This window comes from Athene cunicularia (assembly GCF_003259725.1).
Source record: "Athene cunicularia isolate RWA chromosome 7 unlocalized genomic scaffold, athCun1 chr7_part1, whole genome shotgun sequence".
In the NCBI taxonomy this organism is placed as follows: Eukaryota; Metazoa; Chordata; class Aves; order Strigiformes; family Strigidae; genus Athene; species Athene cunicularia.
Genome location: NW_020799107.1, coordinates 9,260,046 through 9,286,877, shown reverse-complemented (window position 1 = coordinate 9,286,877; position 26,832 = coordinate 9,260,046). Strand labels below are relative to the sequence as shown.

At 39.1% G+C, this 26,832-nt stretch overlaps 1 protein-coding gene across 19 annotated transcripts in view; it reads left to right on the top strand.

Moving 5' to 3' along the window:
- Positions 1-26,832, top strand: part of LRRFIP1 (LRR binding FLII interacting protein 1) — a 99,763-nt gene that overhangs the window by 51,615 nt on the left and 21,316 nt on the right. For 8 of the 19 annotated variants that reach the window (XM_026853131.1, XM_026853130.1, XM_026853129.1 and 5 more), the window contains 8 exons: positions 733-765; positions 1,871-1,918; positions 5,022-5,078; positions 10,573-10,617; positions 11,593-11,658; positions 14,943-15,020; positions 23,510-23,542; positions 24,339-24,464. In XM_026853131.1, coding sequence (XP_026708932.1) covers positions 733-765; positions 1,871-1,918; positions 5,022-5,078; positions 10,573-10,617; positions 11,593-11,658; positions 14,943-15,020; positions 23,510-23,542; positions 24,339-24,464 — 486 coding nt within the window. The remainder of the gene's footprint in view (positions 1-732; positions 766-1,870; positions 1,919-5,021; positions 5,079-10,572; positions 10,618-11,592; positions 11,659-14,942; positions 15,021-23,509; positions 23,543-24,338; positions 24,465-26,832) is intronic. The other 11 variants (XM_026853127.1, XM_026853123.1, XM_026853124.1 and 8 more) reach the window with 6 other exon arrangements.

Sequence of the window (26,832 nt, the reverse complement as noted above, 5' to 3'; positions counted from 1 at the left end):
TGGATGTCTGAACTATAGGCACCAGAGATCTGCTGAGCTAGCTTTTGGGGAGCTGGCCTGGATGCTTCTGGCAGAGCTGCTATGAATATGGATTGCAAAGCCACCTGAGGTGTTGATTAGACCAGGCTAGCAAATTGATGTAAGCTCTGCAGCTGTAACTATACTGTAAACAGTGGCCTAGTAATGCTAGCTTGAGTATATCTCTGCCTCCTGCAGACAGACCTTCAGCTGCGATCTTTAGTTTTTCTGTAGCTCACCCTGAACCCATCAATGTGTCCTGCCCATCTTGTTTCAGAAGTTCTGCAAGCTCGATTCTTTATCACGCAGTTTTTTTCCTAGGAAAACTCAGTAACGTCATCTTGTGTTTGCTGAGACACTCAAACCTCCCTTCAGTCTCCTTTCTACTGCAACTGCCCTTGTTCTCCCACTTCTCAGCTGGTTGTCTCTAATCTGAGACCATCCAGCATGAAATATTGTTGTTATTCATCACTCATGATGGAGTTTGTGCATTTTCCTTGTTTTGTTCTCTTCAAAGTTTCTGACTTTGTGCAAGAAATCCTGCATTATCAAAGTTTTTAGTTGGGATTTACACCTCTGTGCCTGGTTGCGGGGGCTTTTTGGTGTGTTTTTTTTGTTCAATTTGGTTTGGTTTGTTCTGGGTGATTCTTTTGATTGCCATAATTTGCTTCAGTGTTGGTGTTCTGATTTTTCTTTCTTCTCATGCCCTTACAGTCTCATTTGGAATATGCCAGCACCTACCCAGTGGTGAGAATAGTCTGCAAGTTGCAGTGTGTGTTAAAAACTAATCATGGAGATGAAACTAACATCAAATGTGATAGCTGATTTGAGATAAGGGATTATCTGAAATGGTCCTGAGGCAGTTCATGGCCTATGACGTAAAGATGCTGCTTCCTTCACCTACTATTCTGGTGCAGTTCAGATGGAAAGTGCTGAATGATTAGAGAGAGATAAGCTAGTCTAGTTCAGTAGTTACCATGGGACAGAGCAGAATAGCTTTTATTTCCCCTAACAGAATCTCTCTGTTACAGTCCATCATTTGACCAGGTATGTCTGGTTTTATTTCAGCATAAATCTGGAGAGGAATAAAGCTCACTCTGAATAGATCTAGCAACGGTGGCAGGGCAAGTACACTGCCTACCAAAGCTGCAGCTTGTGTATTGAGCTGTTACCTTTTGCTTTGGAGGATAAAATCAAACCCTGTAGGAAATAGTAAGACATGAGCAAGTATTTGTATTGAATACATTGAGGTAAAGCTGACTCTTGGAAGAACAGAAAGGGCACGGAAGGGAGAATGAGGATTGGAATTTCAAGCTCAGTTTAAAAAATTTCCTTGTACTGTTAGCAGTGCTGTCTTTGGCAGCACTGTGTTGAAATAGAGGTGTCTGAGTTTCTGCAGAAAGCGAGCTGTAGAGAGCAGTTTTATGGGCTCTAGCTTTTTCACTCTCCTTTGTTCCCTGTGTAATTTCAAATTAGGAATGCAATATATCTATTTTGAGTGACCTATATACAGAAATAGTTCAAACACATTTGGATTTTGCATGGATGTATTGATGTAGTAAGTATAGACAGCTGGTAGCTCTTTTAATTGACTTAACGCAGCAAGCGTGAATGATTTTAACTGTGGCTACTAAATTTAACAGTGCTATCATCACTTTTAACAATATTCCTTAATAACTGGTCACTTGACTTTGAGATTTGATTTTTGTTATGTGTGCTTACTGAGCCATGTTGTGTAGAGCTGGAGGAAAATTGGACTGATGTTCTTGCATGTTGATATGCATGCCTGACTATGGATGGGTGCACGTAAACTCATTGATCTTTTCATCCTGCATTCTTAATCTCACTGCAGGCTGGATTAGAGAATGAGAGGACCAAAAAGAAGAACTACTCCAAAGCAGTATGTATTTTAACTAACTGTCTCAGAGAGGTTTTTGCATACAAAACCACTGTGATAGAACAGAGAATATATGCAAGTATGTGACTAAGAGCTCACCAGCCTGATGTCAAGGATACGGTGTAACTATCAGGATTTGTTGGGTCTGCAAGAATACTGAGCATCACTTCATCTGCAAAATGTGGTACAATCCAAACGCTTGGGTCAGTGTCATACATAAAGAGCATTTTGAAAAACTCAAAACCTAACTTGGGTTTTAACATTACACAGAAGTAGGTAATACTGGTACAAGTATTTCTGCATCTTTCGTAAAGGTAGTTCTGCATAGTATTGATGCCTTACTAGGACCTGTACAAATAGGACACTACTTAGAGCACTGCAAAGCCAGACCTGGATGGAAGGTAAAGGATAACGTGCTTTCACACAGTCAGGATTTTAGGGAAATCTCACAGGGAGCAATTCCAGGGAGAGAAAGAGTACACAAGAAGGCAAAGTGGAGTACCGCTACTGCGGAGGGAAGGCTGCTCGTCATAGAAAGACACTGCCAGGCTGGGTTGGGGTTCTTCAGTACATTGGAAATCAGCTGAGAATTTTCTGAGAAGTGGAAGTTTGATGTGGGATTGGGAAAGCCTGAAGGAGCAGCCTTAGCCACAGTCTGAGGTAAAAAATGTTACAAGTATAAACAGACATAATGGCAATGAGAAAGTTTTCTGCATCTGTTAAAAGGAAGAGGAAAATAGAGAAAAGAATAGGATCAATTGCACATGAAAGGAGAACAAGTAAAAACTGGATATTTTAGCTTCCCCAGGATGCAACTTTGTTTGTTCTAGTTTTCATGAAGTCTATGATCAGATGCTTCACATGTTAATGTAGGTCAGTGGGGTCTGATAAAACTGACCCTGCTCTTCAAGAGTTATCTGGAGTATTTGCCTTCAAAAATATGTGCTGGAGCAGTGTTTGGAGAGGATGGGATATAGTGGCGCAGGAAATGACCTGAGCTATGGGGCTTCAGTTTGAAACCTGAAAGATGCAGGTCAAATTAAACAAATATGTTGAAAAGTGCCTGAAATATGAAGGGATAAACCTGGATTTGTGAAAAATGAATTGTATCAATTCAACTTAATTTTCCTAAGCAGGGTAGTTATTTAAGGGCATAAGGGAAAGCATTAGATGTGACTATAACTTGACTATAAGGCTCTTGGGATGTTTTTTCATAACATTAAGAGAAATCTTGGGTAAGATTTAGTTCTTGTAAAAAATGCAGAGTTAGTTGAAAAATAACTGTTAGAAAACGAGACAGCTGGTAAGGATCTCATCTGGTCTATTCCCATCTAAGACAGCATCATCTGTTTTTAAAAGGGAAAAGAGTTCTACAGGAGTCAGTATTGTCTAGCTGTCCTAAGTGTGGGGAGTGAATGTGATTTCATGTGAGGTTAGAATAAAAATACTGATGATGAATAGTAGATAACTTTTCAAAACTGACTAATAGTAAAAATAAATGAGGAGTACCACAGTGGGGAAGAAAGAAATACACTCCTACAAAGTAAGGAGTTTTGCATAGGAATGGTTCAGACAATGATCTGAGGTTACATTTAGTCAATATTACACTGGTGGAAAAAGGCAAACAATTCTTCAGAGTAATAATAAAAGGGGCAGTGGAGGTAATTGGTTATCATGGTGCTCTAGCTGTGGCTAGAGTTTTGGCTTTACTTGCTGAAGACTCATTTTAACCACTCTTCAGGAAAGTGTTGGAGAAATTTGAGAAGCCTGAAAAAAAACCCAGTAAAAATTGGGAAGAAGCCAAGCTATTTGAGAAGGCTATAGAAGTATTTCAAATCAGTTCTTGAAAACAGAAACTGGATGTTGGCCCTCCATTTCTGGTGATAATACTGTATTTCAGTAGAGAATCTGAGGTTTTTCCGAGAAGTTAATTCACCAGCTTGGGTCAGAACTGGTCTCTAACCTAATTTGTTTAATTTTCCATGGAAGCCACTGTATAGTAGAAGTGTTTTCTTTGGAAGTTAATTCAGAATGGGTTTAGTGAATTTTCATTTTCAAAATGCATTAAAACTTGGGCTTCAAAATTTAATTTGAATAGAAATTGTAATTAAAGTTCCACTAAAAAACCACCCTGAATATGCAGAGTGCTCGCTCATTTTTTATGTTAAACGAGGTCTCATTGTGAAGTGATGCCAGAACAGTGAATTGCTTGAGAAATCTGAGCTTTTAGTGGTATCAGTTGATGTGGCTTTTGGGTCTATCCTCTTTTTTTTCAAACATCACGTTTCTAGGCTGAAACCAATCTGCATCATAGTGATAATTCTATTTTATTCCCAACCCTGCTGCTGTAGGGACTTGAAGCATCTCACCCTGCTTGTGGAATGCTCCTTCTGAGCCTGTTTGTTTGTTCTCCTTTGAGGAAAAACATCTCAATGAGAACAAGGCAGGCTATTAAGCATGATGGAGGGCAGCTGAACAGACTAAAATCTCTTGTTAATCTTCAGGCTGCCACACAGAATACTGGGATGTGGCAGATGGTCACTGTCTCTTTAATTTTGATGTAATTGGGGAAAGCTAAAAAGAAGAGATTTCATACGACACTGCATATTTACTAAACTGAATTTCTCAAATATAACCTTAGAATAATTTTTTTTTTTCTGCAATGTGCTGCTTTTTAATTGCTTAGCTTCCAGAGGTGTAAATAACTACAGTGATAAATTTATTTTATTGTAGTCTCTCATCCCTAGTGTCCCTTTTTTGTCCTGTGTTCCCTTCACAGAGCTCTTGGAGACAGGTGCTATAGTGCAGTAATAATAGGGGAAGCAAAAGTAGTTTCTTAGCAAAAAAAAAGAAGGGTCAAAAAAGGCAAGCAGGAGTATCCTTGACAGTTTGGGCTGGTACACCAGTACTGACAGACACACAGATTTACATGTCCTCATGTTTGAAATCATTACCTAATCCTGTACTTCTCCTGTTCTGGTGTGTCTTTGAAAAGTTCTGTCTCTGCTTTTGCTTTTCGTAAGTGATGACTTTTGCTAAAAGTTCCCTTTCGGGTCTGTGTCAAAATTTTTTTTTCTCTTTTTTTTTTTTTTTTTTTTTTTTTTAGACCAATGGTTATGAGGAAGACGTGTATGGATCATCCCAGAGTAGAAAATCTAGCAGGGTTAGTAGATGATTTATATTGCTATAAAATCTATTGCTCTGTTTAATGGGATTAAAGATAATTAGCAAATTCTTTTCTGCAGTATAGCAGGTTTTTCCTGTCTTGCATGTTGTGGGTTTTGCAGATTGTCAGACCTGGAGGTGCAGCAATAAGCTGTCTTTAAAAAAAAAAAAAAAAAAAATTTAAAATTAGGCCACGAGTGGGAAGGGAAGTCTCTGAATTAGGTACAAGAAGAACTTGGAAGCCAGAACTGCTTAACTTGTAAACAAAATTGGGTAAAAGTTTAATTGTGACCAGAAATAGTTCTACATCACCTGTCACAGAGGATTTCCATGCGCTGGACAACAGAATGATTGTTTTCCAACCAGTGCAATGTGTTCACATTGTGCTCTAACACTGAAACTCCCAAGCTACATCTAGAATTTCATCCAGGTCTTAAGATTTGTGTATGTAAAATGGACTTCTCATTTTAATTTTTCCCCAAGTGTGTGTTATTTATTTGAAGTTTGCTTAACTAAATGCCTTTTTTTTTTTTTTCCCTTTATAAACTGTATCCTAGGGTTTCTGGAAACTCCCACAGAGGTGAACAGCCAGCGCAAGTGTTGCTACTTACCTATTTACCATTGATATACTTTTATTTCTAGAAATAGTCTTGTCAAAAAAAGCTTAATTAACTACATTGTATGTATGTGGGTCACAATGTTCTTTCCCTTCTGTTCCAGCACAAGTGTTCTGTGTCAATTATAGAAATTCATTGTCCTGCTTTGTTAAATATTGGGGTTTGTGCTGTGTTTGTGTGTTGAAGGTATTGTCTCAAGCAGATCCTCTTTGGGGGGCGGGGAGGGGAACTGTTTGGGGTTCTTTTCCTTGCCTTTATTTTAACAAAGGCAGACAAAAGAGCCTGTTGATTTTATGTTATCAAGACTTCTAAAGAAATATAGTGGTATGCAGACTAAAGCTCTGTGTTTAGGGGAAAAATAAACTACTTTTAAGACTCCATTTAGTTAAGTGTTTGAGCAATACATGCTACACAGATAGACTTCAGTGAGTTACTTTGTAAGCATGAAGTTAAGCAGGGACTTGTATAAATAGTGAAATGGGACCTTAGATTTCATGTCCATTTTAAATTGTTACTTCCATATGGTTTTATGCATTTAGCTTGTATATGTGGGTAAGAGAAAATGAAATACTGTTGCTTAAACTGTTAAGAAAACAGTATGTCCTGTTGTTGGCACTGTTGCTGAACTGCTTGACAAGTTCAAAGAACTGTATTATGTAGTGCTTCTGACAAATGATGTTCTTTAATGACATACTCCAGAGCTCCAAGTACTGCAGGAAGAGCAAAATAGCTGTAAGAAAGTAATCCAGGGAAAATAAGTTGTTTGGTTTCCATTTAAATAATTTTAAATCATCCTGGCATTAGAGTTTGTAGCATGGAGGTTTAGTGTATGTAGAGCATAATTACAGCAACATCATTAGTTCCTTGCTGTTTTCATTACTAAGTGTTCAGATAAGTCATCATTTAGAAGGGGGATGAGAGTTTGGGGGTGACCTGGAATAGCTCAAACTCCAAAATCGGTTGATGCCAGTCCGACTGGCATTCACCTTTAGAAATACTCTGTCCAAAAACCCTCAAACCTAACTGTAAAGATTGCCAAAGTGACAAGTAAACAGAGAAGAGGCAGAATTCTTCAGGTCAGGAAGGAAGCAATGAGTCTGATGATAAAATAGTAGTTTCAGCCTTTGTACACTGTACTTGAAATATCATGGGTTGATTCCTTAAAAATAAATAGTGCCACATACTAGGCATGTCACATACTACACACAGGTAGTCCATGTGTGGATTACAAACTCCCTAGGTGGGAATGAAAATAGTTTCTTCAAGCTCAGTTCATTTAGTCAGGTTTTGTTTTAGTGAAAATCTTATTTTACAGGTATTTAGGAAGATCGAGGCAGAAAACGATCTAAATTTTTGAGGATGAACAATGATTTATTCTCAGTATGTACCTGTGGGTGTTGTCTTATTCACAGATCTGTTTGCCTGCGGTGACAGAAGTCCAGTGTCAAGAATGGGCAAGTTTCTTTAATTTGCCACAGGTCTCTCTCATTTGTAAATTGAGTTAACACCTACATAGTTTATAGTGATGATGCAAGGATTAGTTAGGGCTTGTAATAAAGCTGAGTAATTGCTGACTACTAAAAGCAGAGTATCTTGGTTGCCTAGACCCCTGTAAGAAATGACTGGGAGAAGCAGGATGTTAAGAGAAAGGCTGTAAAAGGAGAGCTCTGGAGTATGGCAAATGTGAAAGCACGAAGCTCTTTCAGAACAACCATTCTCACCAGCACACATGAACCTGCGGGAAAACCTAAACAGTGCCTAGAAGGCCTTGAAAATACCTTTGCAACTCGTGTATTGTCGAAGGGCTAATTAGAAGAGGCTGCGTGAGCACAGAATTCATTTCACGAGGGTGGGGATGCGGGGAGGTAGCGTTTCCTCCCTCGCTCCTGCAGGCTGGCAGCAGCAGCCTGTGCTCCCTGCTAAGCACGCCTTCCCGGCACCGCTTCGTACCCTGCCCGCTTGGCTCAGGGCTGCATCTGGCCCCGGCACAGCAGAGGAACCATTTTATTACATTTTAGATGTGCTTTTAGGCTGCCGTTTTTCTGAAAATAAGGAAAATACAAAGTCTTCCTAGTATGTATTTCTTCTGATTCCTTTGCCACAGTGAATAATGTCATATATATGCATTTCCAATCTGCATTGAAAACAGACCTTGATTTGCAAATTTAAATATCCCTCTGTGTTAAAAACAGCTGTTTATAACAACTTAAGTTGTTCCTATTATATTGTCGCATGCTTTTGAAGCTTTTGGAAGCCAAAATAGTTAAGTTCCACTCAGTATTATAAATATCCTACTGCTGTCAGCTTTCCTGCACTCTGGCAAGCCCTACGTGCCAGCTTTGTGTTGAAGCGTCTGTGCAGCAAAAATTCTAATACAGGATAGTAGAAAAGCTGAGCTGGTATCCTGAACTCCAGTACAGGTGCTGGGGGGAATGACTGGAGATACTGCATATCACACTAGATAAATAAGGTGTAGTAATTTGGAGCTGAATTAAGATCTCCCCATTCCTGGGGAAACCAGTTAAGTGGACCAAAAGTACAAGGTTGGCTAGATGCTAGGTAGGAAGCTGCATAAAATGTGTTTAATTTAGACAGTCTCATTTCTTACAGAAACATTTTCTTTGCGTTCAGCCTTGCCATATCTGACATTGGGCTGCTCACTTTTCCTGATGGGCACACCTAACTGTTTTGTTGCCTGGCTTTGCCCTCAGTCTCCTGGCAGAGTTGTCCTGACACCTTCTCCTGTATCTCTTGTGGGCTTAGCTGATAGAGCATAAACTCCTCAAGAATTTGGAAGGAAACTGACCTACTCTCTGACCAAAAAGTTTTTCCAGTGCTTGGTGCGCAGTGGCAATTGTGTCTCTTGTCTGCAGCGGTGAGACTGCGTATGCAAAGAAACAAATCCTTCAAGGCAGGAGCCTGGGCTTTTAGGTTTGAAGCTGCAATGCAGCCAATTATTCTGAGTTTGAACCTGGGAACTAACATTTCTATTATCTTGTAAAATGGATGTTGTCTGTTCCATTTTACAGAAGCTGAAAGTATGTTCAAAAATACAGCTTTGCTTAACTAGAGCTAGGATGAAACTCAGGTGCCTAAACTGCGTATGTGCTTTGGAAACGTGGTCCATCTTCTTCCAAGTCCCATACAAACCATAGTCTTTACAGCACACTGTCATCTTGGGTCATAGCAATGAGAAGGGAGGAGAGAATGTGGGAGTTTAAAGCCTTTTCAGTGGAAAAGAAACCAAACTGGTATTTCATGCATAAGATGCTGTAGGGATAGAGGAAAGGCCATTTGCTTATTTTAAAAAATCTCTATCTTACAAAGGGCACAGGATTTTCCCTTATCCTTATATCTTTAATGTGATTTTCTTAATGCAGTTATCTCTTATTTTTGTATCTGTGACCACTTGGACTCCTGATCTACTTTTGCTTCCCATTTAAAGGAATTTAGAAAGCCCTTCATGTTATGATGCTGAGTTCTTAAGGGGGTTTTTGTTTGTTATTAATGCAGGCTTCATACTACTCTGATCTGGGTCTTCACAACAGCGGCTATGCTTCCACATCTCAACCTTCTTCCCAAAATGGAAATTGGGTCTGTTGCCCTCTGGCTTTACCTGGCCTGGCCTTATTCTGACTTCATTTGGATAATACAACCTCTTGTACTTAGGAATGAATTTGGACCTATTGTCAAGAGTCTCTGTAGCCCTCTTCAGTAAAAGTTAAAAAAAAAACAAAACCCACACCCAGAACTTTTAAGATGGTAGTGAGTAATGGAAAACTGTTTTACAATGAGCACAATTAGTTTTCCTTTGCTGCTCCTCCCTTTCCTACAGTTATTTTGTTTGGTTTTTGCCTTGACTGGTCTGGAAAAATAAGGGAAATCTTAATTACCTGAAGTTCTCTATTCTGTTTGAGGCAACTTCTTTGCTCACCGTGTCAGTCTAGCGAGTTTAAGACAATCTAGTCTGCATAAAATGAAATTACAAGCAAGTAGTTTACAGACTGCTAGAAGAAAATCGCTGAAGCTTCAAAATCACCTGGGAGGTTGGATTGTCCTCTGTGTGTGGGCATAGCTCGGGCAATGTGGCGCTAGCAAAGCGGTGCTTGAGCAGTGGTGCACAGCCTGTCCTGCCTGGCGGCCTCAGCATGAGGGCATCAGCGGGCACTTTGCGGTGGCCAGCCAGGGGGCCGCTGCGTTTGAGCGGGGTGACTTGCAGCAGGATGTTGCCTGCAAACTGTGGGCTGGGGACCACTGCTGGAGTATCTCTTGCATGTAATGATGCCAAGATACAGTATGTGCTCTCAGCTTAATTGCTGCATCTTGTGAATGAGGGTTACTAACTGCAAAGTCATTTGTTTTATGGTGCTCTGACTTAAGTACTCATAATTTTGTCCTGAATTATTTGGCTTTTCTCTGTTTTTGGTTTTTTTTTAATAATAAAATACACAAGAGATAATCTTATAGCTGTGTGAAACTCTTAAAAAGCATATCTTAAAACACTTCTGCCTTTGCATGTAGCTCTTTTTCTGGCTTTGGTTGAAGTGAGGAGAAACACCCTTTCTGGCTGCTATACACAAATGTGTGTGAGACAATAACAACGTAACAAAATAAAATTATGCTGTTTTGCTTTTGCATACTGTCGTGACCTCCCTTCCTGTAGGAAACGCACATGTGTCTGCTTGATATTCTTAGTCTTTGGGAGTCGAGATTGAATGCTTTTATGGCACAGATGACTAATATTCTCTATGCTGGGTTTTTTTCTGTTGTAGTTTGATAATCCTAAATCTCTAGGATGGTTGATTCTGCTGTAGGTGCTTATTTTTTGTTTGTTTCATTTTCTATGCAAAAAAGTTTTGTGCTTGTCTTCCTCAGCCCTCCTTGCTGTACAGTGATGCCCTGCCAGCCAGAAGTTACAGGGTTTGTTGTACTAATGCTCTAAGCTCAAATACTGAAGCCACTCACCTTCAGCCATGCATATGTTGTCTCTTGCCACTGTTGTTCCTGTTGGGTTCATTTATTTCACACTCTGGTGTCTGATCCATCTGAATGCACGTGTGCAATGCTGTTTGTACAGATTTGGATTTGCTGGTCCTTCCTTTTATTCCCAATGGAACTGTGCAACCACTTCTCATGGGGTTGTGTTGCTGCCGCGGACTCTCTCTGGGTGGAGACGATTGTCTTCATTTTGGTGTATTAGCTACAATGTGCAGGAGCAGGCCAGAGAGGCAACATCAATTCTTTCTGGTTGTGTAACAACTAATAAAAATCTGTTTAAAAATTTTTGTAACCAAATTCTACTGTTCTTGTTTAAACTTTAAAACGAGCTTCTCGGACTTTTTCTTTTTGAAGCCTAAAGGTAGAGTTTCCTGCTTCCCCTGTGTTTCCTGGGCCATATGTTTATATGGTAAACTGGAGCCAATCTTAAAATATGTATCTTCCTCCTCTTCTATTAATTTAGTAAGCTGGCTAGTAAGTGAAGTTTGTCAGGTGTTTCTCCCCATATTGCCTGCACCAGAAATCAAGATTAAACAGATTTGAACAATTTAAGAATTGATGTCACCGTTTTGTTGGTAGACAACATAAACTGTTGAATTGATCGGGAGAATAGTTAGAACTGCATGACTATGTAATGGACTCGGGGCGGGGGTGTGTGTGTGTGTGTGTCAGATTTTGCACGTGCCTTACACTATTTCCCAGTTCACTGACTTCAGGTTGCGTTAGATCTTCACTTGCATGTTGCTTGTGGTTGCGTACGGGAAGTGTCCCTGTCCTTGCACATACTGCTCGTTCCCCTATGTCCTTCGCGCTGCACCTCGTGAATTTGTAATGTTCCAGATTGAAACCAGAAACTAGGTCTGCCAGTCCTGTTCTGACTCTGTCTTTTAATTGTAGGCGTCTGTGTATGACGAGAGCGTTTACAGTGGGAGTCGTCGGTATAGTGCCTCTAGTTCTCGTGCTGTAAGATGTTTTCTGCATTTCCCTGTTGTTTTGTCTCTGTCCTCCAGTAACCCTTGTGTACCAGAATACAGCCTTTTCTGGGCTGAGGAACATTTAAGATGGCCTATGTGAGATTCACAGCCTGCTGCTATAGGCAGAAGTATGAGCACCATTTCCTTGAGCTGCCATGAAATAATAAGTAGTGATTTATCTGCTGTTGTAACTCCTGGCCTTGCACAGACCAACTCTGGCTAGCTCTGACAGAGCCTGGCACTAGGCACTCACCCCTCCTGTAGCAAGGGGAATTCAGCTCTGCCTTGCACTTGGTTTACAGATAAAACGCCTTAGAAAGATGTTACATAAAGTTCCTTCCCTCACTGAGGATTCTTCTTTCGAAAACTGAGAATAATATAGTTTAAAAAAAACCAACAATGAAACACAACTCTTCCCCAGTGTTACATCATTAGCACTTACCTGCTAGCATGAAATAAAGGGTTTTTCTGAATGTATAACTTGCTTGGTTTTGTTGCTTGGTTTTATATTCAATAGCAGTATTTCAGACAACTTGTGACAATGTTTTCAAAATACATGCTTCTGTGAGTGGAGGGCTCTATCATTTCTAGGGAGAGACAATATGAGGAATGACTATAAATTGTTCCCTTTCAAAAAGGCTGCACGACTCTGTTTACAGATTAGAAGGCAGAAAATAAATGCCTTCACCCCTTCTCAGATGGGGCCTCCCAGTCGTGGTGGGCGTTTAGGCCAGGCAGTATGTTTGCTGGTGTTCTGTCTGCCTGTGGGGGGAAAAAAATCCAATCTCTTTTGATTTTTAAATTCTACTCTGTAAACCTGGTGCTTTTATGTCTCTGAACTCCTTCACTGATTATCAAAAAAACCAACCCAACAAAAGAGCCCCAACAAATGGAAAAACTCCACTTAAGACTGTAACAGAAAAAAGACTCAAGACAAAACATTGATCTGAATTTAACAGTGAAAGTTACAATTTTATTAGCTTGGAGAAGGAGGCAAACTTGAATGCTTACTAAGTGCTTGTTAGTCTTTAAAGGGCTATTCCATCCCCTGGCACTCACACTGATTACCTGGTTGAGCTGTGCATCTTGCTGCTACTGATGTTAAGCTTCACATTACTTTTTGTTTTGTAACTGTGCCTTGTTTTTATTTGGCTGCCTTGGAAAATTCATCGATACTTATCCCTTTGGACTGTTGTGGTAGCCTGCAATTCAGTGAATTTGCTACTTAGGCTGCGCTGGGCTGGTTGTAGCCCTTTGTACAGGATGTTTGTCATCTTTTGTTTGAGAGAAGTCTCTCAAAGGTCCATATGATACACTTCTTCTCTTGAGAGAAATAATTTACAGTGGGGTCCAAGCCTGAATGCTGTTTACAAGTCTTTCAGGCACTGTTAATGGCTTGAGCAAGGAACACAGAATGAAACGCCAGTGATTGTTCCCCTTCCTCCCTCCCCATCCTACCCCGTGCCACAGGTATTTGGAAGCCTGTGTATAGCTCAGCCTTTCCAGTTTCTGTTGCTTAGTCACCTGTAGTAATGAGGGGGTTGAAGTATGAGGTTTTTGTCTTAAAGGGAATGCCTTTGTCACGTTTACCATGTTATCTGTGGTTACTTTAACGCTTCTGAATCTCCTAGCTCATTTAACATATAGATGATGTGCCATTTGGGTAGCTGTCCCCAAGGAATGTTTTTAGATGATGAGATGACGGGTGATTGCAGGTGGTGAGGCTGAACTCACTTCCATATTCTGCCCTGCAATACACAGAGAGCAACTACGGAATAAATAGGTCCCATAAAGCATTAATGTGGCACTCATCAGTAGTTTATACTATTTCCCTGTCATGTGTTTCAAGTTTGTTCTACATCCTTGTTATGCTAAACATAAACCAGCAGTGATGGCACAAGGCTTGTGTGCTAGAACTATTAAATAAGAAACCAAAATCTAAATATTTACTTCAGTGCTTTTTGGTTTTAATTTAGGAGTTGAAGTGGCTGTGATTGAAAATAGTTGTTAACTGTGTGCAATACAGTTGTACATTTTGTATATTCTCATCTCTGAAATGAAGCTCAGTAGTTCGAATGCATGAAGCCAGCATCACTTCACCTGAAAAAGACAAGAGTACAGGCATCTTGTACTTTTGACTATGGTAATTCTTTAGAATTCAGTGTTTTTATATCTGAGAGACAGTCTTAAGTACCTATAAAATAAATTCATAAGGGTCATTAGCAGCATAGTCTGAGCTGCTGAGAAGAGCAGTTCCTCATTCTTGTTCCTGTCCCAGAACTGTCTCTGCCCTTGTGTCAGTGATGACTTTTGCATGTGAAGTTTGTCAGCCTGACATGCCCCTTTACAGAGGCTACATTTGCAGTTGCCTTGAGGTAGTAGCAATAGGAAAAATACCATGTCTGGTAAACCTCAAACTTTAATTCATCTCTGTTCTCAATGTATCAAAACCTCCCTTTTATATATGCTTATGTATCTTTCTATAAAGTACATCTAAATACAAGATTGAGTGCAAAGCTGCTACTCTGAAATCTTTGAAAATAGAGGCAATAATTCTAAAATGCATTTCCAGAATAAGTTTTAGTTCTGTTTTCCTGATGCTTTAAACTTTCATTTCCCTTTTCTGCTTCCACTGCACTGTAACTCTGGAAATAAAACAGCATAGACACATTCTTTGTTCTTGTCAGCAATAAGTCAGCCATGTTCTGCATCACTGCTTAGATGTTTGCTTTTAAGAAGGTCTAAAGTACTTTAGTTGGCAGGAGATGAGGACTGCAGGTGCTGAAAAAGCAGGAGAGATACTGAGTCTCTGAGATGGTCTCAGTTTTTACTTCGATCGCCACATAGATGGATGTTTCTTGCTTTGGCCTGTAGAGCATGGATTCATTTTATACGTGCACAATGTTGGAAACATGGGAAGGCGGCTCACCAGAGAATCTCAGAGCTCTTGAAAAGTAGTAGGATTGAGCCTTTTGTATAGAGACTGAGCTGTTTACTTGTGAATGCTACCTTAAGATATATAAATAAATCTTTAGTATTCTGCCATTCTAAGAATGGAATTAAAACTCTGCTTGGTCTGTCAACTGGAATTACTGCTTGCCTTAATTTTTAAATTAACGGTTGAAGTGTCTGTTCTCTGACTTTCACTGCTATTCCTTTGCATGTAACCATTTTCATGACCAACCTCCAATGTAATCCTCTAAATTTCCTCGTTTCCCAGTTCTAATGCTTTTCTCTTTTCTCTGCTTGCTATTCTTGGTTTACCTGCGGCAGCCTTCTGAGTACAGCTGCTACCTTGGGTCAGGATCTCGGGCATCCTCAAGAGCCAGCTCTGCTCGGGCCAGTCCAGTGGTGAGCTCCTCTAATTTTCTTTGTCCCTAAACTGTTTAATTCCTCTGTTCTTCAAGGTCTTTTTTTGTACAAAGATGCAACTGTCCCTCATGAGACATTTTCTTATGGTATTAATGGGAACTTCTGGGCAATGTTTAAGACAAAGAAGGGGTGAACCAGGTGAGAAATTACAAAACCAAAGTCATTTCTATGCAGTTGCACATGTTTTTACAATAGAAAGTACACTTTGAACTCCAGTGACAACACTATTTTTTTTTCTATGTTGGGCCTATAGCACATCTTTAAGGGTATTGTGAAAAAGACTGGATTGCTGTTGCTAGTGCCACATCTACTTTGATTATTAAAATCAGGAAACCCTAAATCTTATTGCAGTGTTCAAGTAGTTTAGTTTCTCTATGTTGGGCAGTATTTTGGTGTTGTGTTGCTGCAAACCTGCAGGGCTATCTGGAGACTGGATTTGAACATATTTGCTGGACTGTAGATTACCAGGCACCATGGAGTCGTTAGCACAGTGAAGTGCTAGAAGGATTACATGCACCCAGCACATCTAGCATCATGAATTCCTAAATAGTCATGGCTGGACAAGGCTCAAGCTAAAGGCTTGTCCAACCCCTGTGACCGTACTTGACCAAGAAAAGATATTTTTTTTGCTGCTTTTTACAAATATAAAGTAATCATCTTCTATTTTTTGAATGGCATACTGCTGCTTTCTCTTTGTGATTGTACCACTAGCTGTTTACAACTGTATCTTTTCTGATTAATTTCAGAGCAAGGCCTGATAGTGCAATGATGGTGGCAGAGTGGAGTGGTATGTTTCTTAGAGGAAACATGCAGTTTACAGTAAACTAGTCTATAACAAAATTAATCTTCCATGGAAAGTGAGCTTTGAAGTGTTGCACTTGAGTTTCAGTAAACTGGCTTTGCTTCATGGAGGCATTCCTCCTAGAGAAGTTTTAATGGGCTCATTCTTCTGGGACTTGTCATGTACTACCTACCACATCCCTAAGATATGAAGTGATGAGGCGAGTGGTATCATAAACATGCACAATGTGCTTCTCTAGTCATAACATCCTGTTGCCTTTATTGCTTTGCTGAGGAGTTGAAATTTAAATGCTCTATATGTTGCCTTAAGGACTAATTAAGAGGGAATATCTGTGTAGTCAAAGAAGCTACCACAGCATGCAACATGGTAAACTGTAACGTGAACATTTGGAGTGTTTCCTCTTCAGTAAACAGACATAGTCTGCAGTAAGGAATTGCTTTGTATCTCATGTCCCCCAGTATGCTGGTTCCTCCTTTAGATGTAGCCTGTGGTCTGAAAACCTGTGCTCTTTGGGGTTTTTCTCCTGTGGTTAGAAATGTGCAGTAGGTCTGCATCCCAGTGGTGAAAGGTGCCTGAACTCTCCACACAGGGTTACTTCTTGCCATCAGGCAGGGACTGGGCGAGCTTTTTGATCATCGAGCGAGAACTCTCCTCTTAAGTGAGAAAGAGCTGAATAAACTGTTGCAAAAGAAAATGGATTTGATAGAATAGAGCTATGTGCTCTGAAGTATTAGTGTTTCTTAAAGACAAGGGTACATCCACTTTTTTGACTTTTTTTTTCCTTTTAAAAAAAGGGTTTTCATCAGATAATGTATAGTAGTCAGTGAGCTATAAATAAATCAGTATTTTAATTAGTCCCTGAATCTGAGCTATGCATTTTTGCAGTATATATCTTACATTAGTAATACTTCTTAAATGGCTTTGCAAACTGAATTTAAATTATCCTGAAAGCAAAAAATAATCAGAATAGCGAGGGATTCCATTAAAGTTTTTTAAGAGTAAGAACTGCGTACCCATACATTGATGGTGGTTTCCATGATGTGTTTTTTGTATGCAGTCTGAGTCATTCGTTCAAGTTGTTTACGGTAATCACAAAATGCAGCTTGGTCCTCCTGGGAGCTCTAGGGGATTTTTAGTCTTTTAATTCTCAGATTACACTTTTTGGACTGTTTGTATGCTGGAGATGGTTAGCTGTGTCAGCACCGAGGCTGGAGAGGTGCCGAGCTGAATCTGCTCTGCAAGGAGACAGCAGGCACTTTTTTTATTTAAAGTAGAGGTTTATTGCAGGGTGTAAAGAGTTTCTGTTATTTCCATGGTGTTGAAGAAGAGCTGGGAACTAACACCATAGTGCGTCTAAAAGGCATCACTGCAGGGGCTTTGCTTCTCCTAATGCAAGGTAGTACAAGCCTTATTAACAGGGTGGCATCGCTCTTAGAAGTTCTAATTACTACACTGGGTCAATGCAGCAGCACCTTGTGATTTTTTTTTTTTTTTTTTTTTTTTTTTTTTTTTTTCCCCTGCAACAAACAGGCAATGCCTTTTCTTGTAACTCACAGTAAGGAGTCATTTGTCTTTTGCTAACAGAGGTTTGAAGGTGATTTGCTAACGTTTTCAGTTACATACTTGATCTTGGCAGTAAAGATGCTGAAACAGAGCCCTGTCTTCTTAGCAGGCTCAGTGGTGTATAGCTTCCACTTGTACAGTCCTGGAACGTCATTTGCATGGACTTCCTAAAGGAAGAATAAAGATCTCCTTGGATGGTGGTGATAGCTTATGAGAGGAAAAAAGTGATTGTTTTTATTTATATGAGTAGTCTACATTAGAACTGGTTTAATATTGCTAGCCCACAAAACTTGAGATATTCCCTGCCTTAAGGTACTGAGCCATAGGCTTTCTTGATTCTTCTTTATATATCTTCTGGCATTTCCACACATAAGGATTTGATTCCAAGTTCACTTTTTAAATGGCTGGTGGAGGAGGAAGGAAAGGGGAATATATGTTGGGTTGAAAATCTGACTTTCCAGCATGCTTATGTCACTTGAGAGTGTGATAGTTTACAAAATCCACGTACTGTAATCATGAGTGCTTAATACTGAAGTCAAATATGATTTTCTTATGATTATGGGCATGATTAGGCAGAAAATGAAAACGGAACTGTTCCCAAACCTAACTAATTATACTGAGAAATTATATATTGAGAATGGAGGATTCGATTTAACTTCTAAATTAAAGCATACAGTATCTTGTCATTGCAGCCTTTAAATTTTTTCTCAGAATTTTGTTTCCCCTTCTATCTCTGCTCATTAAACAATGAGCAAAAAGCGAGAGTAGTTTTCCTGCTGCGCACAGTTTTGCCAGGTTATGTTCTCATTTGTGTTTTCATCCGTTTAATACAGTAAAAGCAAGGAAGATACTTAAACATAGTATGTGAATATTTATTTGTCTTTGTATGTATTTTTAATAATTCATTACATTTGCATGGTTTACCGTTTCTTTATTTTTTTTAATGTTTTTCCCATTATTCCTACTAGTAGTTACTGTCTGCTGCCCTTGCAGTTACTGCAGATATGCAAAAATGTCATTTAATATTAAAGTCTTATACTCAGTATTAAGAACAGATCTTAAGACTACTGAGAGCAAACATCAGGCCCATCTATACAGAGGGAGGTAAATCTTGTGCCTGAGCTGGTGGCATGTTTTGGCCAAGATGGGCTTTTTAATATGAATTGTTGGAATTAAAAAAAAATTAATAAACTGCTAATGAAAAGCAACTACTTATGCATTTGAAATAGACTCAGAATGTAACAGTATTTATCTGGAGACTTTCTGAGCAAAGGAAGGCAAAATAATAGGAGAGGGCACATTTTGCTACTGTAAGATGATGATCTTTTGTGTTAACTGTCTTTCTTCCTGCGGGGTTTCAGATGGTGGGCACAGGCATGCAGCCTGGCCAGGTGGTGCCCACAGCAGCATGATCGTACAAAGCACAAGTCTGAAAATGCAAGTGTCACTTAGCAAGTGTGCAGTCCTCAGGTCGTACATCAATGCACAGTTGAGAATAGCTTTTCTTTAATTTGAAGAAGCTTATTATGTTCTCACTGGAAATAAAATGAAGACAGTAACAGACTTAACTTTCAGGGAAGCAGTTATCAGTGTGTTCAGGCTTTGCCTTCTCTATGCTTAAAGATTTACAGTAGGCTTGAATCCTAGCCCAGCCACTGACAATCTGGGTGTGCTTCTGGCCCCTCCGGACTGAGGATTTGCTGCAGTGCTAACTTGCGTTTCAGAGACTGATAAGTTTGTTTAAGCAATGACGTTTGGCATAACACTCATTCCTGAGTGAGGATACTTCTGACAAATCCACTTTAGACCTGACAAAGTTCAGCAGCAGTTTTCCCCTGCTGACTTCTAAAAGCTTGTTGCTAATTGCTAGTGTTAAGGTGGCTCTCACTGGAAAAATACGCAGAAACTCTCCGTGTTACTTCTTGCCCCAGCCCAGCTGATCATACTGGTAAGATGGGGATTGTAAGAGGGGTTATATTGACTGCAGTACTTTTTTTTTTTTTTAGTTCCAGTTTTTGTAGATACCATCCTGTGTTCAGCACTGCCTATTGTGAGCCACATTTCCATTTCAAACGGTGCTGTACTACTTTAAGAGCAGGAAATGATCTTAATTTGATTTGTCACCAAAAAAAGCCCCTTGCTTTTATGAGGAAGTTGATCTAAGTTAAAGATCTTAGATGGAGCTGAGCAGTGACAGCCACATACTGAACGCACTGAAGTTCTCATACCTGAGCATGGTCTGCGGCACCACCCAACAGCATGCGTTTCAGATTTCTCTAGCCTTGTTTAGGAGGCTGAAAGCTGGAGATTGTGCCTTAGTCCTGATTCTTCCATTGATGTAAAGATCTCTTTACTTGCAGCTGGGCTGTACTTTACTGTCCCAGGGCCCCCAGTCTTCTCAGTAGGTGTTGGAGAGTTGTTGGATGCACTGTGATAGTGCTGCGAGGGCTCTGATTTTGGCCTGAACACTCACTGGTGGCAAAGAGCTTCAAGGGTTAACCTGCTAGCTGACTGTGGAGTAGAGAGAAATACTTTTTCAAGCATCATATTAAAATATTTTTATTGTCTATGAAAAATAGGCAGTATATCCATATATAGACTTTGTTGGATGATTTTGCTCTTGTTAAGTTTCCAGCTGCGGTAAGCCTCTGATATTGCTGACATTTTTGTAACATGGCTCTAGATTTATTCCTAAATCACTGTCAGAAGAGATTGAACTTTGATCCCATTGTACTTATTTTGCCAAAACAAAGATATGTGTGCTGGAGTTTCGTGGAAAATTACTTCCTTTTCCTGCTTATTTACGCATTAAAGTACAAATTGCCCAAATTGTTGGTCAAGAGGAAGGTAATCTGTGATTAGAGACAGACCCATACCCTTGTAGAAATGAAAAATGGTACAGTTATAAATTAAAGGTCTGGTATCATTAGGTGGATTCCTCTTTAGATGTCCTCTTCTAGCAAGTATTCTGTTAGTGCTTTATATTTGTATGTGGAAAAGTCTCCAAACCACTATATTTGCATGAAGGCCTATGCTGAGTTTAGTACAGTGAAGGTAGAGAGGTTGTTCTCAGTCTGTTTATTCATTACAGTATTCTTTATTGAATGATAATACAGAAGGTAAGTATTTTGGGCAAGAAAGAACTTTGTGCAGCTTCAAATAAAAATAAACATATTTTTCCTGACCTTTCTCTGTTTGATTTCTTACTGGATCAAATGCCAAAGGGCTTGTCAGGGGCTCAGTGAAGGCTGAAAACCTGGAGTTCCCTCTGGTGGCTGACTGCTGTTGGAAAGCATGATTTATCTTAAGGAGTGATACCGTTAATCTAAAGATTACCAGAATGAAAACTGTACTATATTAATCTAAAATAGACTCCCATCTTTCTACAGCATTTAGTGTATCACTGCCACATAACCATAAAATGACATGCAGCTTGTTTCAGACTGACTTTTTGCTTAGAAAAGTGGTGTGTAGCAGGAGGCGTCTTTGTAATGACAGGATACTATACTAGAATGAGGAACTGACTTTTCTCTAAACATTACATTTTTAAATGTTAATATTTAAATAAATCAGTAATTACTGGTTTTGAGGAGAAAATGCCCTGAATGTTCCATTCATGGCACCAAATGGATGGATGACTAGGAAATGAAACCTCCTCAGGTTTTGTGGCTTTGTTTTATTTGATTTTGAATTTTGGGGGGGGTTTTGTGTTGTTTTTTTTTTTTTTAAATCATGTCAATTTTAGAAGTTAATTAATGGCTTTAATTAAAGATTATGCAGCCTTAGAGAATTGTTAAAGATTATTTTGCAATACGTGTATATAGCAAGCTTCACAGGCATGGTTGGTTACAAGTACTCTGAGTAGAAATGTCCACCCTATGCATATCTCTTACCACACTGTCTTCCACATTCTCCCCTTTGCAAATGGAAGCTTTTATTTGACTTGTGATGCATCATTAAAATTTCATATCAATATTTAATCCCTTCGTTATCTTAACAAAACCTGAGATTGCACATTCTTTGAGAAAATACTGGACATTCTGCAAATGGCTTGAAGAAAACAATATTTTGAGTTGTGCCCTGAACCCCTGAGGTAGACTTCACAAAAGGCTCTATATAAACTCTGTATAAATTTCTGGAAGTGCATTTGTTCCTCTGTGTGCGTGTATACACTAAGCTTTGGTAACATGCCAGTATTTACACTGCCACAACTGTCTTAATAAACAACAACACAGTGTTTGGCTGGGCAAGAAGTCTGCCAAATCCAGTACTTGGAGCTGTCTGCCATGACAGTAATAGCCTGTTTGCAGAAGTCAGTCTTTGTTGTTTATTGGGTCTGAACTGTCTTCATTAGTGACCACCTCTTATTGCATCCATATTCAGAGATTTCCCCCCCCCCTTCCCCGTACTTTGTGTATTCAGTATCTTTGCAAAGTTTCTATCTAGTTAAGCCATTAAGACTGGCTTATTTTACTTTGAAGCCTAAGTCTTAAATTTTCTTAATCTAATCATAGAGATTTCATGATATGTGCTGTCAGTGTAAAAAGCTGATTTGTAATAGATACCTCTCAGTTCTGGTTTGTTTTGGTTTTTTTTTAAATAGGGTACTATAGATAATATGAAAAATAATGAGTGGGATCATCCACATATTGCTCTATATAATTCAAAGGAAAAAAAAAGTGAACTGATTGGAAAGATAGGTAGTTTTTGAGTGTGTTTTCAATGAAATTTAACAGCTTAACCTCAACTATCCCCTGCCTTCCCCTGAATCAGATCTATCCTGATTTTACTTGTCATTTCAAAAACACTGTTCTGTTTGGCTTTTAGGCTCTTGATCTGGGGAAGCCATTAATTTTCTAGAAGTCTTTTGGGAAACAGTCTTGACTGTGGCACTGAATGTTCCCAGAAGAGGTTGACATGTTTTGGACTATGAGTTCTGCTGAACTTTTAATTTCATTCAGTCCTTTTTACACTTAGTTCTGTTTTAGATGGATATACTTATAAAAAGAATCTGTTGTGAAACACAGGGGTTTTTTTCTTCCCAAAATAGCGAAGTGAATAATGGCAAAATACTTGATTTTTAATTTCTGCTCTTGGGAACTTGTATATTTTCTTTGGTTTCAGAGCAGGAAAAAGTTGATAGGGTGGTTGCCATCAAGGAAAAATAAATCTGCTCAGTTTGTATGTGGGTTTTGCTCCGTAACTTCCTTTGAATCATTTAAGCTGTCTGTATCCATGGTAATTTTCTGTACTCCTAAATGCTACTTTGGCTCTGTGCAGGATCTCACTTCTGAATTAGTAAATTCCAGTAAAGTACTGAAACGATAAGAGTGCTGTTTATTTAGACTTATCAGAGGTCTTAAGCTTTAGATTTTTCTTATTTTCATTCTTCTGGCAGTGGTGCAGACAATACAGTCCTTCAGGTCTAACTTAGTACCTTGCTTTTTGGAATGGGGAAGGATGTGCTGGCAGCTTTCAGAGGTAGTCTTTTTTTAGTTAAGGTCCATAAAAAAATGTCACTTCAAGAAGCTCGCTTGGTCTGGAGATCTAGTGGTCTTTCAGTTAAAAAACTTTGCCTCTCTACTTAAGTAAATTGCTATTGTGTGTTCATTTGAGGCATATTTTTAAACCGTTCTAGAGTAAATAGGAATAGCTGCATATGGCAGCGCACCAGTTGCATACAGCTATTTTTATGTCTGGGGAGAGACCTCTGGGGCTTTGAGTTCACACCCGTGTAGGTCTTTGTATTCTTGTATTGTTAACTCATATCACATGCCATCTTAATGTTTGAAACATTGCGATCTAGAATGTGGAAAAAAAGTATTTGTCTGTCTTATTTAATAGACTAAATAGTTCTTTATCAGTAAGTATATTCCGCTTAATTACATACTGCTTAGAAATTTAAGGTGAATTGTCCAGCCTTGTGCCCTGAGATACCAGGCAAGACACTGCTGTTCTGAGTGACCTGGCTGATTTTTGAGTGGATAGAAATTGCTATTGAAAACTCTTACAGATTTAAGAATTCACTTTCTGATATCTTACTGCCTTTCTCATGTCCTTTATTGATTATATGAACGATTTCTTCTAAATCTTTGTTTTACAGATTGAAGAAAGGCCAGAAAAAGACTTTGAGAAGGTAAGAAGGATCTTATGAATTATTTTGACAGTAGTGCTTTCTTCATGTTCTTTTTGATAGGTAGAACTTGCAGTGAGTGTACAGAAATCTATAAAATCCATTGTGGGGAAAAAATTTGAGTTGTTGAAGCCTTCTACTACATTTTTGAAGATGAACTTTTCAACATCTAGTCATTCAGATGTTAAGTGGTTGATCTTCAGCAGCAGCCAGCTGAAATTGCTCTAGGCTAAGCCACATGACCACTGTTTATTAGATTTTAATTATGGGATTATGTAAGAATAAATAACCTTTAACAAAAAAAAAAAAAAAAAAAAAAAAGGAGGATACTGCAGTAGTGGGAAAATGGCTTAATGCAGAACCCTCACTTCAGTAAAACACTTAATGTGTCTACTGCAGCAGGGTAATAAATACCCATAAAAGGAAAGGGGCTTGAGAGGTAGTCAGAGGTATCCACAAAATGTATTACTATACCTTCTGAAAATACCTGGCAAGATGATGCTAGCCCCTAAAGACTTTGTCTAATTAAGAATTAGAGTTAGAAGCCAAGTCAGGCAAACTCTTATTACAGTAGTGTTTAAGTATATCTGATCTGCCTTTTCTCATTAGTTTTCCTTGTTAAGTCTTGGTCTTTTGATTTTTCTTGTTACAAAGTTACATTTTAATAAAATCTACATATTTTAGAAGTGCACGGGTTGGTGTAACACATGCATTAAACAAACCAACAGCAACAAACTACAAGTCCACAATATATCTGGAGAGAAAAGTTACAACCATTTTTTACTGTGTGTGATTGTAGGGAGCACGTACTGTCTCAAGCTTATCAGCAGCTACCTTGGCTTCTCTGGGTGGGACTTCATCGCGAAGAGGCAGTGGGGACACATCCATCTCAGCCGATACAGAGGCATCTATTAGAGAAATAAAGGTAAGAAATCCTTAAAACCAACATAAATTATTAAACACCCTTATACTTCTTTCCAAAAAAAAAAAACCTGTCTTGTCTCCCCCTCCTGGCAGTTCTGACAAAATGAACTGTATGCTGTGAATGAAAAGTGAATAGCTTTATTAGAGAGATGCTGCTGGGAAGCTAGTATGTATTGCAGGAATAGTTGGATAAAGTCCTACAGCATATGATATCAGAACAGACTGATCATAATAGACGATCTCATCCTAACCTAAGGAAACAGGAAATGGACTCAATGTATCACACTGATAGGAAGATTGAAGTAATGCAGGAAGCACTGCATTTACTGGATGCTCATTTGGGGAGAGGGGTTTATTTTGTAGTCTAATTCGTGATTCCATGACATTAGACTCATCTGAATGGCAAATTGATACGGAATCCAGCGTTCATATCACTGTGTGCTAGTCTGGGTGGTCCACGGCTAAACTGTTTTTTGTCATCTTGTTTTTTAATGCTTCATTCTGAAGACTATTTTAAAATGGGGAATCTGAATTCTGTGAACTCTCATGCGTACAGCTTGCAACTCTTCTGAAATTATTGCCTATTAAAACATGTGGAATTTGTATTAGGACCTCAGATACAAGCAGGTCTGTCCCAGTTTCAGCACTGTAAAACAACTGAAAGATAGCCATTTGCTGGGGACAAGGGACAAAAGAGGAGAGAGACTGTGAAGTAGGACTTATAGTTGAATTTAGTGTGACAGATGGTTTTCATACAATTTTTCCTACATCTCTGTAGTATAACCTGTATTGCAGACTGACTTTGGCAGCCCTTACCCTTAATACAAGAATTCCTCAAAGAGCGTGATAATCAGTGAAAAGGATAGAGAAGGGCTGTGTTGCTGGGGTGTGTAATTGTTGGAGTCTTTGAAGCTGGGTCTGCATCTTGTCCTTAACAGTGAAGATTTCATTTTTTCCAGTCAGGAAGAGCAGAATTAGCATAAACTTATAACCAAGAAATTTCATTGTCCAGTAATGCTCAGGTTAGGATCAGACCCATTAACCTGTTTGGTAGAAATATTTAAATTAGAACTCTGGATACCTGCTTTTCCTTCTCAGCTGTGCTTCTGCCTGTTAGTTTCAGTGGCACCATTCACTTTTCTCACCGTTTTCCTCAGGATATCTATGAGTTAAAGGACCAGATTCAGGATGTAGAAGGCAAATACATGCAGGGACTGAAAGAACTGAAGGTACTGGTTTACTGCAGACTGGGAGTGATCATTAACACCAGCTAAACATTCAGAGAGTTGGTGTGAGACCTAGAACTGACCTTGCATGCTTTCCTCTGGGAAGGGTTGGGAATTCTGTGAAAACTGTTTCATTAACTGGAAAAGTATCTGTTCTGCCCCTGATTGTGGTGAGAAATGCTTCCAAATGTTAACTGAAAAGCTGCTAATTACTGCTGAGTGTTGTCTTTGCTGTTTTGAGAAGGTAATCACTTTGCTAGCAAATTAAAATTATTAGTTTGGGTTTGTTGTTTTTGGGGTTTTTTTTTATAGCTTCCTAATCCATAAAGCCTCCCAATATTGGAAGATTAACTCATGTCCTACAGTGCTAGGAAAAGTCAGAGTTTAAAAGCTTCTATGATTTTTGTTTTGATAAGGTCCAGCATGCCTTTGGAAGGTCATGCATGTGAGGCGGTGACTATAATTTTGGTTTCATATTTAGATCGCAGAAGACACCCTTAAACAAATCATGTACCAAAACTTCATCTAACAAAGCTTGTTGTGTGAAGAATGGATACTCACACCAGGTTGGCGCTTACCACTTCCACAAAGGCATAAATGGATTTTGGTGCACAACTAAATTGTGCATCCATGTACAGCCATCTCATAAGTGAGCAGCAACATGAGCTGCATTTTTTGGAAAAGGCAGTCTTGCAAATATATATGTAGACATCCAGGCATATAATGCAACTTTTATCAGCTTTAATTGCTGACTGTGTCGTTGGCTCAAATGCTGTGACAGGCCAAGATGCTGCCATCTTAAGTGACTTGTCAATGGAAAAAGAGTAGTTTGGCCCTTTTTCTGTAAAACCTAACTGTTTTTTTTCACTGATCACTGTGTAGCAGGTGTAGCAAAGCAATCACACTACTTTAAAAAATGTACGTAATTTTTCAATTTTTGTCCTTTAGACTGCCTTTTGTAATGATTTGGACCTAAGCTGCGCTGCTTGATGCTAAGAAAACAAAAACAGCACGTTCAAGGAGTGTTGCAGCAACTACCTTAACTTCTTACTTTCATATACTTCCTTTCCAGCCAATTTCTGAGGTTTGATCCTACAACTTTCCAAATCCGGGTGGCTTTCCTGCACATGGTATTTCTCATCC